The 18463-nt window shown below is 36.0% G+C and overlaps 2 protein-coding genes across 2 annotated transcripts; both read left to right on the top strand.

The window, feature by feature from the left end:
- Positions 1 to 331: 331 nt before the first annotated feature.
- On the top strand, positions 332 to 5849 carry LOC132600655 (GTPase LSG1-2). The gene is made up of 7 exons (XM_060313967.1): positions 332 to 748; positions 1863 to 1964; positions 2046 to 2132; positions 2721 to 2814; positions 3933 to 3989; positions 4346 to 4425; positions 4515 to 5849. Exons 1-7 carry the CDS (start codon positions 525 to 527, stop codon positions 5626 to 5628), a joined length of 1758 nt encoding a protein of 585 aa, XP_060169950.1. The 5' UTR covers positions 332 to 524; the 3' UTR covers positions 5629 to 5849.
- A 4303-nt stretch (positions 5850 to 10152) lies between these two features.
- Positions 10153 to 13364, top strand: LOC132600654 (kinetochore protein NUF2 homolog). The gene is made up of 2 exons (XM_060313966.1): positions 10153 to 10242; positions 11637 to 13364. Exon 2 carries the CDS (start codon positions 11748 to 11750, stop codon positions 13098 to 13100), a length of 1353 nt encoding a protein of 450 aa, XP_060169949.1. The 5' UTR covers positions 10153 to 10242; positions 11637 to 11747; the 3' UTR covers positions 13101 to 13364.
- The last annotated feature ends 5099 nt before the right edge of the window (positions 13365 to 18463 follow it).

Here is an 18463-nt window from a genome sequence, read left to right as displayed (position 1 = left end):
AAACGCTTAAACTAATAATAGCCAGAGAATGTATAATGATATGTGTATAACCGTAACAAGTGTATAATTTATGTATATCGGCTAGAAAAAGTAAACAGTGAATCCAACCGGTTATTTGTGTAAATCTTCCAAAAATAAATAGGAAATTGGGTATTTTTGGCAAAACTGTTTGTTATTTCGGATAATGATGAAATGAGAAGCTGTAGCGACTAAATATAAATAAATTAAGAAATAGTTATTATCAATAATTACAGCCGTAGCTATGCCGAGTAATTATTCTTACTTTCTAATAAGTGATTTTAACCTTCAAACCATTTCATTACTAGAGATCGAATGACCTTTTCTCATTAACAAGCCCACACACGCGCAGAAGAAGAGGAAGAAAAATCCCTTTGAAACTACCTTCCTTCCTTTTCCCCGCTATTAGCCACCTCCACTCTATATAACGCCGCCAATTTCACCACCGCCTACGGTGGCCAAATTTATATACACAGTCAATTTTTCAATCTAGGTTTGCTTCAGTAATGGGGAAAGGAGAGAAAACAACGTTAGGTAGGGCACTGGTAAAGCACCATAACCAAATGATACAACAATCCAAAGAGAAGGGACGATTCTTTAGAAACAATAACAAGAAGATTCTAGAATCTGTGACTGAAGTCACTGATTTAGAAGCTGTTATTGAGCAGACTGATGAAGCTCATCGCCTTTACTCTGACCTTAATCCTCCCGTTAATCTCCTCGTCAATCTGTAAGGGCCCCTTTCATTAACAATTCCTTTTGGATGTTTAGACAAATAGTTAGCCTGATTCACTGTTACTTTTAGCCGGTATACATCGATTATACACATATTGCATATGGGTTACATATATTACACATTCGCTGGCTATTTTTAGTTTAAACAGTTGGGTGGCGGCTATTTAGGTTAATTGTTCTTCCGCAGTTTCTTACTTAAAAGTTGGTCATAAAACTAAAAATTCTATGTTATATTTTCCTGTTATTATTTTGAGGAATGACTTGATTGGTGTAGATGAAGTTGTGAATTTGAAAGAAAATGGGGCAGTAACACGTTTGAAATGAACACCGAAGGAAATCCTCTTATGTTTTACATATTCAGTGAAGGGGAAGTGAATCATATCCCAATCAGAAGCTGTTGTGAGTCAAGGTTTCCACGCCTTGTTTTATTGTGGGTTTGCTATGTTGTAATTTGTTTTGCTTGAACTCGTCTAATCAGTTAACATTACCCGAGCAAAATAATTTTGGTCTCTGGAATAGTGGCACTGTTTTGAAGTTGAAACTAATTTAAACAATAAATTTGCTGATTATGTGTCATGGTCAGCCCTTTAAAAGTTTGGTCATTTGGATGATCTTCTCTTTTCAGATTCGGTAATTTTGGTTTACCCTGTGAAGTTTACAGTTGCATTAATATACTAAATTTGCTTTTCTAAATTTCCATAGAAAATTCTAGTGTAGTGTGGAGTGTGGACCATGGAGATCCTATAACAAGTGTCTTTATCTGCGAGAAACAGTTTTTATGCTATTTCACTTCTCATCTTTGACCTGGCCTTTTTGCTTATCTTAATCCCTTTGCTTTTTTCTTATTTCCTAACTCTATGTATTCGTTTCCTCTCTAACAGTGTTGAAAGATTACGTACCCTTTACACTAATGCTGGTTGTCTTTATCTGCGAGAAACAGTTTTTATGCTATTTCACTTCTCATCTTTGACCTGGCCTTTTTGCTTATCTTAATCCCTTTGCTTTTTTCTTATTTCCTAACTCTATGTATTCGTTTCCTCTCTAACAGTGTTGAAAGATTACGTACCCTTTACACTAATGCTGGTTGTGTCCTGACTTTTTTGTAATAGGGACTCTGGATCTAGTACTAGTGATCTGACACCTGAAGAGAGAAAGAAGCAGCAGAAGAAAGAGGAGGCTTTACATGCTAGTAGTCTTCGTGTTCCACGCAGGTAATTGTTCTCCTTTTTAACCTAGTAATCTAGTGCACTATCTGATGTCCTGGTCCAAGGTTATGAAGTACTTCTTTCCAGGCCACCATGGAATACTAGAATGTCAGTAGAAGAGCTTGATGCCAATGAAAGACAATCTTTTCTAGCTTGGCGCCGCAATCTTGCAAGGTATGTTCTGTGAGAAGAATTTTTACTGCTTATGCTACACTGATGAATGCATGTTTATGAATTTTGTTGCTTTCATCTTTTTTTGGGGGAAGGGGGCATGGACTATGAACATTGTAAATTTAAGATGAATGTTTAACAGTTTTAGATATCTTGCATTCATTTTCCTATGGAGACTGCTTACATTCAATGTTAGTTACTATGGATTATTTTCACTTATTAAAAAGAGTTACTATGTATTTTTTTGTAATGGTAAAGGTAATTGTTAGTTACTATGGATTTTACATAGGCAAAACAGAGATTAAGCTAGGAAGTTGCCTGGTATATATTCAGAGTATTTGTATCTTCCCTCCCAGTTTAATTCGTCAACCATTATTTTGACGTGCACTTAAATAAACTAGTTTGTTTGCATGTAAAGCAAATTCTATCTCTTTATAGTAAATTTATGTGTGATGTAGTTATGACCAGAAAATGTATCAGTAGTACATTGAGAGCCTTTCAAATAGGCTCTCGTCTTATATTGGGCTATTGCTTAGCATGTGAATTTTGTTTATGTACATTTTTTGCTCTAACAGATTTTAATTTATATAGGCTTGAAGAGAACGAGAAACTGGTTCTCACCCCTTTTGAAAAGAACCTGGATATCTGGAGACAGCTTTGGAGAGTTGTTGAGCGTAGTGATCTGGTGAGATTCTGGTCGTTTGTACCTTTATGATGTTATTCCTTAAGAGGATAAATATTTTTTGTGGCAGTTTAACAGTTAGAACCTAATTCTCGTGTAGTTTATTTGATCGAATTATGTAAGATTAAAACGCTGAGAAAAACTGTTTCTTCGAACTCAAGGTTCCCTTCTGTTGAACATTTTAAACTAAAGTGAGATTTCCTGTAAAGAAGCCTGAAAGTGCTTGGTAAGATAGTTTGAAGATGGGTTGTTAATCTGGTATGTAGTAGCATTTCTAGCCTTGTGCTGAAGATACTTTCCCATAACAAATTGTCTCTGTCAACGTTGTTTCAATTGGGCTGAGTAGTTGGCTGCAAATGTTTGAGCCATGAAAACTTGTAAGGACCTTATAACTCGTCAGTGTTTACTACTGTAGGTGCTTCAATTCCAATAGTCAATTATTCTTAGCCATAAGTTGCTTTCATACTTCTTGTATAGTTTCCTCATTTATATTTCCCTCCCACCAATTTCTAGATTCCCACAGTATATTAGTCATTGTTTGATTGTATCTTTTGGATTAGATAGGCAATAATGATACTGCGAATTTCGGAAGCATCCACTATTTCCTATAACTATCGGATAATATTAGCAATGCTAACTATTGAAAATTTCCAGCATCAAGTATTGCCTGTTTAATTTACTGAACAATTTTGACTCCGCAAAAGAAGTTTGTGTAGGCAAAGAGCTTAAACACGTGACTGCAGAATCCGACCACTTCACTTAGGCCTGTCTATTCTGGGCTCTTCAGATAATAGTTGACCGTGATTAGATCCTTAGGATTTACTTCTTTTGCATCTTTCCTGCTAGTGATATTCCCCCATTTAGATTATGCAATATGATTTTGCAATGATCTTCTAGTTCAATCGGGAAAAGAGTAATGTATTTCTATCTGCTACTTGATTGTTGCTTATTCTTTCTGATTGGATGATTTCCCTCTTTCTATGGACGTGCTTTTTAATCTCTCTCCGGAGTACTGCTGATTATTTTTCTTTGTATTTAGGCGCGTTTTGCCCTCCATTAATAAAATTTATTACTGTATCGAAAAAGTATTTCTGATTATGTTAATGTTTCTTTGTCCTCAGCTTGTAATGGTTGTTGATGCACGAGACCCACTTTTTTACCGTTGCCCTGATCTTGAGGTAAATATTCAAGGCTTCACCATAGATTGAAGTACCTTTTGAGTGTTACCACAACTATGATATATTTTCTATTTGTTTACTTGGATAGTCACATTTTCTTGTGACTGCCACTGAAAGAATGTTGAAATGTGTTGATATCTTTTTCATATTATCGCATGTGGCTGTGCATTTTTTTAATGCACTACTGTTGAATTCTGTTTTTCTTTTCTTTTACTACTTTTCTTAATGAAATTTAAAGAAGTAGCTAATGGTTTCGTACGTATACCAAAAACCCTTGCACTAGTGATGTGTCTCTTGTTTTACCTGTATCGTACAAGCTGTGATAATGATTATGCATTGACGGGGGCAAATTGCAGGCTTATGCACTCGAAGTAGACCAACACAAAAAAACAATGCTGCTTGTTAACAAAGCAGATCTTTTACCCATTTCTATTAGGTCAGCATGCTGAAAATACAGTTGCCGTTTCCTATCAGATTTCTTATTTTTGGATGTGCAATTTATGGTTCTTGCTTTATCTTCTGCAGAAAGAAATGGGCTGAATACTTCCACAAGCAAGGGATCCTTTTTCTGTTCTGGTCAGCTAAAGCTGCCTCTGCTGCTCTCAGTTCTTCACAAGTACCAACGAGCTCTCAAGAGGCAGGTGATGCTGATACGAAAATTTTAGGCAGGGAGGAGCTATTGGCCCGTTTACAGTCTGCAGCAGAGGAAATAGTTTTGACTAGGAATAGGTCAGCTTCTCATGCTGATGAGAACTTGGCAGCAGATGTTCAATCTAGAAGTGTGATGGTGGGGTTTGTGGGATATCCTAATGTTGGGAAAAGTTCAACCATTAATGCTTTGGTAGGTGAAAAACGAGCTGGTGTGACATCTACTCCTGGGAAGACAAAGCATTTTCAAACACTCGTGATTTCTCCTAAACTTACTCTATGTGATTGCCCTGGTTTAGTGTTTCCATCATTTACAAGTTCGAGATATGAGATGATTGCATGTGGTGTTTTGCCAATTGACCGGATCACTGAGCATCGAGAGGCAGTACAGGTGGTGGCAAATCGAGTCCCTAGAGAAATTATCGAGGAAGTCTACAACATATCTCTGCCGAAACCAAAGCCATATGAGCCACAGTCTCGCCCCCCTACTGCTGCAGAACTTTTAAGATCATACTGTGCCTCTCGTGGTTATGTTGCTTCAAGCGGATTGCCTGATGAAACAAGAGCAACACGTCAGATGTTGAAGGATTATGTTGATGGGAAGCTTCCACACTTTGAATTGCCTCCAGGAGAATTAGACGATGAAGCTAGTGAAGAGGACGACGAAGATGTTACAGAGGATGCTGATGGACCTAGAATGTCTGGTTCTGATTACTCCGATGATATTGGTGATGAGGAGGATGATGAAGACGAAAATGCACGTCTAGATCATGTGCTGAGTGATTTGAGTACATTTGATATGGCCAATGGACTTGCTTCTGACAAGGCAGCTCGCAAAAAGAAGCCCACAACTGCGCCTCATAAACAACATAAGAAAACACAGAGAAAGAAAGACCGGTCATGGAGGGTCCAGAACGGTGAAGGTGATGGTATGCCAGTAGTAAGAGTCTTCAGGAAAGCAGCAAACACTGGACCTGTAAACGTGCGGTAGGTGTCAATGGAAGTTGCTGGCTTTCTTGGCTCCTGCTCTGCTGCCTTGTGAACTGTTGTTTCTTCGCCTATACATTACTGCAAGCGTTATATATTACACACATATCTGTATGAGGATGGTGCGGTGTATATGCTTATATTTTCAAGTAGCCACTAAGTGAGTTAAAGGGTAAGACTATCTTGCTTTGTTTAAAACCATCTGGATTAATGTTGTTCATCTGATCTTCTGTGCGTAATGGTTCTTCGCTGAACAAGAAGCTGTTGTAGAAAAGCATGTCAAATTGTCAATGTCTAGCTTTTTCCTTGCTCTGGGGTTTGTAACTTGCTAGTATAAATCGGTCATAGACTCATAGTGGTTGATGTATTGCCTTGTTTATGTTATTTTGTTTACCAAACTAAGCGCTTTGGGTGACTGGTGTTCGATCGATGGTCCTCCGGCTAGGGCTGGTATTGGTGGTGTAATTTCAGTTGGAGTCCAGTTCTAGCTCGAGCCAACTAACAGGTCAATCCAAAAATAGAAGAACGAAAGTCGTATGAGTTCCATTAAGACTGTCGCTAAAAGTTAAAAAGAGTTTTTTTTTTAATCGATGACTTGTGAGGCAGTGGTATACTTTACGGTGGATGTCAGCTATTTGATTTGTTTATCTTCAACTCGTGCTAGGACTAGCCTAGACTGGCCAAAGGCGGATCAAGAATTTGTCTTTTTTGGGTTTGAGGATTTGTCTTTATGGGTTTGAGTTCGGGATTTTTCCGGAATACACTTAATATAATGGGTTCTATCGAGAATTCTTGGCTACTGGGGAACAGGTTCTCTCTGAAGTATTTTTTCTTTTTCAATATTTTGGATGAACTCATAAGTTGATGGCTAGCTCATAAATAGCCTTAGTTATCATCCTCAATCGGTGAATTTGCCTACACATCATAACATTGGGGGGGGGGGGGGGGGGGGGGGGACTAGGACAGCAATGAAAATGGCAAGGCTCAAGAGGGACCTTTGTTTGCAATTTGAAGGCTATAGTCACGGGTTCGAGTCGTGAAAGCAGCTATGATAGACTGTCTACAACACACATCTTGGAGTGCAGCTGCTACTTGAACCCTATTAGCGTGGATGCTTTGTGCACTAGTCATTTTTTTTTTTTTAGGCTTGTCCTTTGTTCCGTGAAAACCAAGGTCTTACCCAACCAAATGAAAACAAAAATATAACCCAAAAACTTGGGATAACTTGAGATTAGGGTGGCGAATTTAATCCATTAAAACATGATCAGCTCAATTAGTTCAAAATTTGGCGACTTATTTATTAATCTTTTTTTTTTTTGCGCGGATTGTCCTTCATTTGGGGTGGTCTTAAAATTTTTGTCCTTCAAATTGGTGGTCTTTAAGTTTTGCCCTTCGCCTAATACCTCGAGGTTGTGGGTTCGAACCCCAGTTCAGTTTAAAAAAAAAAATCGCAAGGCAGAATTTTGCAAATTCTATCCATGTGCAAATTCTGCCTTTAAAGAATTTGCAGTGAAATTCTGCCTGAAGGGCAAAGGTTAAAGACTACCATTTTGAGGGCCAAAAATTAAAGACCACCACCAGCGAAGGGCAATCCTGCAAATTGCCCCTTATTAATTGGGAAAAGGACATTGTGTGTTCACTCAGCCAAACTAATCTCACATTTAACCACTGTTTGGGCTTAATCCCACTAGGTATCCGGTCGGCCCAAATTAATGCCAAAAAATGGCCGGTCAGCTCAAAATAATGCCAAGACTGGCCGGCCCAACAACCCAGGCGCTTTAAAATAAAAAATAAAAAATAGTGGCAACTAAGTCGCCACAAAAACGTCGCCACTAAAGGGCTGCTACAACATATATACATATGTTGGAATTATATATACACTTTATATATAAGAATTATACAGTTTATATACATATGCTGGAATTAATCATACATTTATTATACATAAATTATACGTAATTATACATTTATTATACACATATCATACAATAATGATATGATATTTATTTTTAACATATACAATAGTGATACATATTATATACCACAATGATACGGTTTCTATAATACATTTTTTATACGTATGATACACTTTCTATACAAGACTGATACAGTTTATATACACATGTTGGAATTATATATACACTTTCTATACAAGAATGATACAGTTTATATACATATGATACATTTTATATACATATACAACAGGATACATCTTATATACACATATGATACAGTTTCTATACATACGATATATTTTATATACATATACAGCAGGGATACATATTATATACACATATGATACAGTTTCTATACATCAAAGCTTTTTCAGTCCTGCAATGGCGTCTTTATATGAATCCTCTGCCATTTTCGTAACCTGCAACTCACAAAAAACGACAATTATATGTGTCCTTTCGTACGTGTTCCCTTATGACCTGTTGCTTTTTTATCTTTTGCACTTGTTCGTATATTTTATTCATTCTTCCTTTTGTTTATTTTATACTATTTTATTTGCATTCTTCAATCTGCTTATTTAAAATTTAGAGCAAAATCGCTCTAGATATTACTTTTGGTTTGTCATTTGCCAGTTTTGATCTTTTATGAGGTAAACATTTTCCTGTAAAAGTAATATGTATCAAATAAAATTGAAAGGCGTCCTTTCAAGGCATCAAAAAAAATTGAAGAAGAAGGTGGAAGAGGAAAGAGGAGGAGAAGATGGAGAAGAAGGTGGAAGAGGAAGAAGAAAAATGGAGAACGCAGAAAAAGAAGGGAAAGTGGCTAACGGCTGGAATTATTTTGGTGACTATAATTTGGATTTGTACAAAGTTAGGCCATTGGGTGGATTTGAGCCGACCGGCCATTTGTGTCCTTTCCCCTATTAATTTAGTTCATCTTGACCGACACAATTCAACCTATTTAATAGTAGGGCTAATTTGGTCTAACAACGTAGAAAACATTGTTAAAATAATTTTAAAATCAGTTAAATTATTTGGTTATGGTTCCTTCACGTAGAAAGTATGTTATATTTTCTGTACTGATAGAACTTACTATTGTCGAGCATAAGTAACAACGAACCCCGAATAAATAGTAAAACGAACCCCGAATAAATAGTTTTTTAAGGAAAGTGTCAAGTCAACAAAAAACAATAAAAAGAACGGAGGGAATATATTTTTACATTATTTGTCATTATATATTTTAGTAAAAATTTTGCAACTTTAGAGCTACAGTTTTGTTACTATCGGAGCATTAATAGGTCTTACTAACAGAACTCCATATTTATTTTCTCTGTTTTAAACATCCAAAATTTTACTTCTTTAGTGAGCTCATATGCGCTTATACTGATTTGCCCTAGAACTATTTGCAGATATAGTATTAATTTTCTTTTACTCTATTAATGTACTTGAAGATTAATTTGTGTAAAGGCTCTAAAATTATTTATACATATTATAGTATAAACTTGAAATCATTGAAAATTTTGTTGTGTTAGATGAATTTAGAAGATGAAAATATGGGTCTTTTCTAATACAATTGAAAATAAAATATATTATTAAAATTCTAAATAATTCAAGATAGACATAAAATGAGTTTGAAGTAAATAATTCCAGCACAATAAAAGCTGAAATATTAAAGGAATAAATTGAAGTTTTGCCTTTTTATATTGAAAATGCACTTATTTAAAAATTTGATTATCATGCGAGATTTTTAGTTTAGGCGTTTTTAAAGCATTTATCTTATATACAACTAATTTTAGCTATGAATGAGTACAACCGAATTGAATATAGTCAAATTGAATAACGTCGAATTGAATATAGTAAATTGAATAAAGTCGAATTAAATACAACCTATTTTCGCTCACTATATATTTGGATACAACCGAGTTACGTATTTGAATACAACGGATAACATATTATAGCTAATAATTAGTAGCTACGAAATGTAAATACCTAAACTATATCTACATGATGTTAGGCGCCTGCAAACAATAGCTTTTTATGTAAGTTACTCTTCTTTTATATCATGAGTTGGGCCCGGGCTTACCACGGGCCTCGTACAACTAGTTTTGATATAACACATGAGTAATTAAATAATGAAAAAATAAATAATTTGTGATAACTTCATAAATATTTACTAACAAATGGATCAAAAGTGCACAAATCATGATTTAATGTGCTTAGGCAGATACTCCCTCTAGATAAAAAAAAAAAAAAAAAGAGTCCACTCAGCCATTTGAATACCCCTCAAGAAACTACTCACTCCAAGAAAAAAAAATATGTAAATTGACTAAACTACTCCTAATTAAATAGGCATTGAATTTGATTACATAACACTTAATAGTTAATAGAAGCAAATCTGAAAAGATAAGGTTAATTATTTCTTGAATTAATAAGTAGACACTTTTTTTGACCCAAGAAAAAAAGGCTAAGTGGATACTTTTTTTGATCCGGAAGGAGTATAATACTAGGAACTAAAATAAGCATTTATCAATAACTAATGCACCAAAAATGCTATTGTTTTTAAACAAGGGAACGCCGTCGTTTGGTGATCTTTCTTAAAAAAAAGTAGTAATTGGAGTTTAAACAAAATCCCTCATTTCAAAATATGCCCAAGACTGAGAAAGACTGTAAGTTCCCTTTTCTTCCTCTATTTTTCCTTTTTAGAAAGTAAAAAAAAGTAGTTTTGATATTTTTTTCTTTTGTATACTCTGATTGAAAATATGAGGGTGGATCGATGTTTTGACTTGTCTTATTTGATAATAACTACTATTTCATTGTGTTATAATGTTTTCTTTTGTTTGTATGTTTCAACTTTCAAGAATATATGCCCATCATGTCTTTGTTATCAATTCATGAACTGAATGAAATGCTGGCTTGCAGCTATAACTGTGTCATTGGGTGTGTTCGGTATGAAGGAAAATGTTTTCCAGGAAAATAAGTGGTTTCTTACTTATTTTTTTTAATGTTCGGTACGCTAGCAAAAAATATTATCCCAAAAGCATTTGTATATAATCTAGACAAATACTATGGGCGGTGGGGGTAGGGGTTGGGGTGAAGGTGGTGGGGTGAGGTTGGTGGGCTGGAGGTGGGGTTGGGGTGGCGGTGAAGATGAGGTGAGTTCGAGGGTGAGGAGGTGACAATCAATGTGGATTGACATTTGTGGGACTTGTTTTACCTACTTTCATTAGGGAAATCATTTTTCTCATATTTAAGGAACTTGTTTTCTTTAAGAAAATGTTTTCCAAAAATTTTAGCCGAACATGAGTAAGTTGGAAAATGTTTTCCTCCATACCGAACACACCCATTGTGTTATGTTTTCTTTTGTTTTGTATGTTTCAACTTTCAACAATACAACAACAACAACAAGAACAACAACTTACCCATTGTAAATTCACGAGTGGGGTTTGGGGAGGGTCGGATGTACGCAAACCTTACCTTAACTTTCAACAATATTTGCCATAAAGTCTTTGTTATCAATTCATGAACTAACGGGAATGCTGGCTTGCAGCTAATCAGCTAACATATATTTTTTTCCGGTTTGCAACGATTTCATTTTTGTTGCGTTTAGACTTGCCAGGCAAACTCAGTCATGCAAATGTGGGAGTAAATATTATAAGCTTAATTAGGCTTTATAGAAATAAGTACTCCCTCCGTCCCACTTTATGTGATGGTGTTTGATTGGGCACGGAGTTTAAGAAATGAAGGAAGACGTTTGAAGCTTGTGGTCCAAAACAATCCATAGATATTTGTGTGGCTATAAATCATCTAATTCAGGGGCAAAATACTTATTTTAAACTTAAATTGTTACTAAACATTAAAAAGTGTCAATTTTTTAGACGGACTAAAAAGGAAAGAGTGTCACATAAATTGGGACGGAGGGAGTAGTAAGTTTGCTTGTTTGATGTCGAATCTAGCTGAAGCAGTACTAAGCTGTCTGGTTGAGTAAGAATCACCAAATATTTGACAAATCTTTGTTTCATTAAGGCTATCAATGTGAGTTGAGAAGTTTATTTCTGTGCAGTGTGATACTCTAATGGAACCCTGCCGATATTCCTCTGCTTCCTTGCATTTGCAAAACAAGTAAACAAGGCACTCTCCCTCTGACCGCTCTCCACAATTTCCATTGGGAAACATGTCGAGATTTGATTACCCAACACTCCCCCGACAAGACATCATCGCTGTATTAGCCGAATTTCAAATAGCCTCTGTCAACGACGAAGATCTCCTCAAACCCACTGCTGACTTTGTCACCAACCTCTACTCCAGCATTCTTCTCCATATCAACACTCTCCAGGATGATCATGACCAGGTGGATTTTTCGGCTCTGGAGCATCTTGAGAACCCGGATCTTCATGTTGACTCTTTTCGGGTCATGAATTTGTTTCATAAGATAAGGGAGATGTTGTCTGCTTTGGATTGTCCTGAGATATTTACTCTCAGGGATTTGATCAAGCCTGAGCCTGATCGCACCAGGTTTTTTGTCGGAGCCATCCTCAATTTTTGTCTTCACAGGGACACTAAATTAAATGCTATAAGACCGATTGTGGATGATTTGACTCTCATTGATGATCAACGGCTAGCTTTGGAGGATAGAATATCTCAGTTAAATGAAGAGATTGAAGAACAAAATGAATCAAAAGAAAGGGAGATGCCTCTGGTTCAAGAAATAGATTCTAGTGTTAAGGAACTGAGGCAAACAATTTCTGGTCTTAACAATCACCAAATGTCCTTGAAGGCCTCAATAAAAAAACTTAAGGAGAGGGCTAAAGAGATGGATGAGAAGATTTCTAATGCAGACTTTGCATTGGTACAAGCTGTTCAGGACAATGCCAATTTACGTTCTAAGATTGTCCAATCACCGGATAAGCTTCAGAGAGCACTGGAGGAAAAGAAATCATTTCAAGCTGAGACAAGGAATGCTGAAAGAGCAGCAATGCAGTCTTTTCAAAATAAAACTGCAATTCTTGAGGTTTATACGAAGGCTCACAAGAAAATGTCCAAGAACTTCAATCAGATGCAGGCTATACAGGAACAGGTTAATTCAACTAAATCTATTGAGAAAGATGTTAAGGTTCTCAAACTAAAGCTGAGTGACGAGGAAGTACTGGAAAAAACCCTTGACGCTAAACTAGTTGAAAGGCAAGGAAAAGTGGACCAATTGGAAGAATTAAAGAAGCAATTAGAGAAAGAAAGAGATCTTAGTTATGAGGAGGCTGCCAAAGAATTGAAAAATGTAAAGACGGAAGTGGAATCAAAGAGGCATGGTCTTGAAGCAAGGCAAAATGACTTGGAAGGTGTGCTTGTAGAGGCAGATGCAATAACTGAAAAAATTAACTCAGTAAAGGAATCTGGAGCATCTAAATGCCAAGAATTGGGCCGTCAGTGTGAAGAAGTCGTAGCAGAGTTTTATCGCCACTCAAACTCAATCAGAGACTTGCTACCGCACATTGAAGTGGACCAGGCAATTGTTGATAAAAGGAGCTGATCTTTATATGTATCATTATCGTGAAGTAGATAGGAAGATATGGAGGTCGCGGATTAGGGTAGAAGGTTAGAAGGTAGTTTGAGTGTTGTCTTGCTCTCCTGCAGGATAGGCTTGGTGTGTAGTTAGTTTGAGCGCTATTCTTGTAGTTTCTTGTCCTTCGATTACTGTTTCTACCCGTGGTTTCTTGTGCTTCGGTTAGCACATTATTTTGCTATGAATGTTAATGTTACACTCTTTGTATTAATTGTTGTGCCTATTTGCTTATGTTTTTTCTGTTTCAAACTGCTTTGTTACGCGTTACTTGAGCCGAGGGTCTTTGGGGAACAACCTTTCTATCTCCATGAGGTAGGGGTAAGGTTTGCTTACACTGGGTATGTTGTTGTTGATTGTTGTAGTATAGTGAAGTAGAGCCGTTCTACAGTAACAGTTTGGTGAGAGTGAGAAAAACCTTCACAACTCTGATTAAAATCTGCAACATGCAAGGACTAACAACCCAAAAGGAATCACGCGGACATACTGTATTCGCTTGCCTGCTAAGGCATGGGTTGTTGCTCAATTTGATTTATGATACAGTTATGTCCAAGTTGTCTATATTTTGCCTTATGTTGAACTAAGCATTTTAGTGCAGACACATTTCTTCTTCAGACACTTTGTTTTCAAGATATCATTGATCAAACCAAAAACAAAAAAGCATAAGATCCTTTTATTCTGGTATATGTTCTTTTTGTTTTTCCTTTTGAATTGCAAATCTGTGCAATTCACTAGATATATGAGGTATGATGGACAGGTGGAACGGCAGAGGAACCTTAAGAAAAGGGCTTAACATAAAGAAGCAAAGAAAGAATTTGTTGAATATATTACCTCTTTAGTTTCATTTAATTGGCGGAGTATGAGTGTTGAACTACTTAATTTTTGATATAATATATGACTTAAAAACTTTACTGTTATTTGAAATAAAATGTATACTCTATCCATTTCAATTTGAATAGAGACGATGTGAATGAGATTTTACTTCGAGCACCTGGACTCTTATTTTAAAATGGACAATAGGGATACCCCCAAGTCACACAATCATCGAAGACAATGAGAGAATAATTTGTACATGAAAATTCATGTGGTGACGATTTTAGTGACATGGAGGCTGACTTATTTGATGATGAGTTAGTCAATAACCATGGAAAGACAAAACAGTGGATCATGGATGAAAGAGAGCTTCTTAGTGTTGATGTAAAGAGAAAGAGGACAGCTATAGAAGGGATTCTGATTGTCGTGATTCTATTGGTATAAGGAGTTTGCATAGTGATTCTAAAACTAAGAGTTATATAAGTATCTTCAATTCAATCTAAGCACTAAAAAAGGCAGTATTACATTGAGCTCCCGTTATGCACGGCGTTCGGGAAGGGCGGGACCACAAGGATCTATTGTATGCAGCCTTACCCTGTATTTCGGCAAGAGGCTGTTTTGATGGCTCAAACTCGTGACCTCCTGATCACATGGTAGCAATTTTACCAGTTACGCTAAAACTGTCGTTCAATTCAATCCAAAGAATGATGGGGATAATCCAATATTAGCACTAGAGTTGACTTTTGGAAGCTAAGGGGAATTCAAGAATCCTATAGCAACACATGAGATAAGAAAAGGGAAAGTATATCAAGTGGCGCAAGAATGACGGAGAAAGAATCAGGGCAAAGTGTATACATAAAGTGAAAATGGGCATCTAGAACGCAACGAGACAAATCTTTCCAGATTAAAACATCGATCTTACACATACTTGTGGTAAAGTTTTGAATATTCACAAGAGATCAAAAGTGCACAACTTATTTAACTGAAGATTTTAATGTGCTTAGTCAAATATACTTGGAACTAAAATTAGAATTTATCAATAACTAATGGGCCAAAGTGCTACTCTCTCCATCTCAATTTATGTAACATAGTTTGACTCAGACATGGAGTTTAAGAAGAAAAAAAAATTAAAACTTATAGTCTAAAACAAGATATATATATATATATATTTGTGGGCCTATAAATTATTTCATTATGGTAAAAATGGAAGTTTTAAGTTAAATTATTTCTAAATATAGAAATATATTATTCTTTTAGAGACAGACTAAACAAAAATGTGTATTACATAAATTGGACAAACGGAGTATTAAATCGTACTCCCTCCGTCTCAAAATATTTGTACAATCACCCTGCTCAACTTTGACCAAAGTTGCTACGACACACCTTACCTTTTCCGGGATCCTATTACCCCCTAAACTATTTTAAAGTATAATAAACAATACCCTGAGTACTGACGTGACATAGAGAGTGGCACAGTGGAAGTTTACAAAAACAATTTCAAAATTAATTAATAGGTACAAGTGTCATTTTTTGATTGGACATTACACAATTAAATACATCTAATCAATTAGTCTCCTCCATCTTCTACGCCTCTTCTCACACGTAGGGTGTTCATGGGTCTGTTTGGGTCGGTTTTGAGTTAAAACCAAAACCAAACCAATCTAGTCGATTTTTAAAAATATTAAAATCAAACCAAACCAAATCTAATAAATATCCATCGGTTTGGGTCGGTTTTAAGAAAATTAACGGTATTTCTGTCTTTCAGATTTTTTTTCCTATAATTAGGAGAGAGTTTTCTATCATTTTCGAATTTATAATCCGTCATTACCCTTTTGTTGTGGTGGCTATAGTTTATTGCATTATGGAGAAAATGTCTTAAAATTTATGATTTTAATGAAGTGAATAAAGTTTATAAGAAATACAAAAAATAAATCTAGGCAAATCTCATATAGTTGTTCCTTTGAATAAATGAGTTTGCATTCATAGATTTCTTTTTTAAAATCGGCTTAAGGTATAAAGTTCATTAACCTATTAGAGATAAATAAAATTTTGCTTAAAAGGTATATAAATTATTTAAAACTATTTATAAAAATTAATATATTGTATATATACAATTATAAAAATTATGTATAAAATTTGTCAGTTCGGTTCGGTTTGGTTTTTCTTCAGTTTGCTTTTAGTAAAACTGAAACCAAACCAAATATTATCGATTTTTAAAATTCAAAACCAAATCAAACCTAACCCAAATAAATATCGGTTTGGTTTTAATTTTTGATTTGAATCGATTTTTAACCAAACCGTGAACACCCTACTCACACTCACAAGGGAGGACCTGAACATTGATTTTTCTTGCCGATGAATAAGCATTGAGATAATAGGAAAAAGAAAAATTGGAGTTTAATGGGGGAAAAACAAAGAAAAAAAAAGATTTAGTGCTAAAAAAGTATGTGAAGCTCGTGTCATACGCTCATCTGGTTATGTATGCCACATCAGCATTTAAGTTGCAAAGAAATAAAGGAAAAATATAGTTTAGGAGGTAATAGGATTCCGAAAAAGGTAAGTTGTGTCATAACAACTTTAATCAAAGTTGAGCCACTAGTGCTTTATCCCTTCTATTTACTCGAGATAAAATTAAGTAGTTTTTTATTTCACTCTAGTATTAATTATATCAATGGACTGATTTTGTGAGTTCACGCACCAACATTTAAGAGGTTTATTATTAATGGAGTAAATATTTATTGAGGAGAGAGAACATCATGAAAATGTTAAAGAGGGTAAAATAGTCAAAATGTTACCCTTATAAATAGACCCTAAGACTTTTTTAACTCAAAAATAAATTTTTCGAACCAAAATAATCCATTAAAAAAAAGAACCTAAATAACCTTCACGCACAGATTATGTGCGTAAAAGGACCAAAGTGTAGTTTTACACTGAAGTCCTTTAACGCACAGCTTTTGTGCGTGAAGTGCGGTCCCCCCCCCCCCCCCCCCCCCCCCCCTCTCGCCCCAACCTTTATTCTTTGGAAATCAAACTCAAAATTAAGCTTTTTTCCATACTTTGACCGAAAATTAGTCACGTTTCAAAACATCGGAATATAAATATTTTATATAGAACTTAATATTTTTTTTCGTGTACAATAATATCGGCTCATTACATCAAGTATACATATACATTTAGATCGTCGTTTTAGAGGTTGTAAAGTGCTTCGAAGTAAGTTCGAAAACATGTTATACATATACATTGAAAACTTGTTATACATATACATTTAGATCGTCGTTATAGGGTTCTAATTAATATAGGACGTCACACGAGTTATTATTTATCGACAATAAATACTAAAATAACTAATTATCATTAAAAAAATAATACCCAAAAATATATATAATATTAACATAAAATGTATATTTTATTTTACAAATATACAATCTCCTAAGGCCTAAGGATCCTCCTAACCCCACCACCCTCACTATCATCAGGATCCTCTCTCCTCCTCTTAATGACAGGATGATTTATGGCATGATCATCCTTTCTTCCCTTCTTTAGGCCCTGGGTGAAAATATGCTTCCTGTGGGAGACGGCGGCGGTCTCCACCTGAGTAGCCTCAGTAGATGCCTCAGGAGATGACTCAATCAAAGGAGACTGGACCATAGGAGCAGAAGAATGAACCTGAAATAACATATAAACAATTTAATGTTTCATAAACTAAACATGAAATAACATATAAACAATTATTTATTTACTAAATTATTTCTTTGTAAAAAAATAAACCTGTGTGTCGACGGCCTCCTGAGATGGCTGGTCAGCGGGCTCCTTAGCTGGCTCCTCAACGGTCTCCTGAGCGCTACTCGAAGCTGTAGCTGGAGGTGGAGACGGGTCAATCTGAACATGAGGAGATGGGTCCACAGGCGCAGAAGAATGAACCTATAACACATGTAAATAATTTAGTTTAGACTAATAAAATAATTAATTAATACATTATTTTATTGTAAAAAAAACAAACCTGTGTGTCGATGGGCTCCTGAGATGGCATGTAAGAAGGCCCCTGAGCGGCCCACGGAGCCGGAGATGCAGATGGCCCCGTAGGCCTGGCTGTAGGACGAAGAAAGTAGTCATCGAAAATAATATTCAAGTCTATGTCCTCATCTCCGTCTCCCATATGTAGATCACTAACTGGCACCTGTGGAAATGATGACCAAGGATCATAATGTGGGACCACCTCTGGCTTATATCCAGGTCTCTGTGAAGTCGACGACCTGGAAGAAGAAGTCGATGGGATATCTGTAGCCTGACGGGCTATATCGTCAGGCTCATCTACTAGACCTCTGCCAGCCCGACCACCTCTATCAGCCCTACCACTCTCAGGAACACCCTCTGGAACACCCCCTGGTGCAGGCTCTGGAACACCCTCATCGACACGATGCCACTCCTGTGCCCGTGCCATACCAATGTCGGTAAGATGAACTATCTGTGCTGCATATGCCGCTATCTCGGGCTCGGTGGACTCCGTAAGGGGAATGCTC

Source organism: Lycium barbarum, chromosome 6, assembly GCF_019175385.1.
Source record: "Lycium barbarum isolate Lr01 chromosome 6, ASM1917538v2, whole genome shotgun sequence".
Classification (NCBI taxonomy): domain Eukaryota; kingdom Viridiplantae; phylum Streptophyta; class Magnoliopsida; order Solanales; family Solanaceae; genus Lycium; species Lycium barbarum.
Note: the sequence above shows the minus strand (reverse complement) of the source record. Positions and strands in the feature narration are given on the sequence as shown.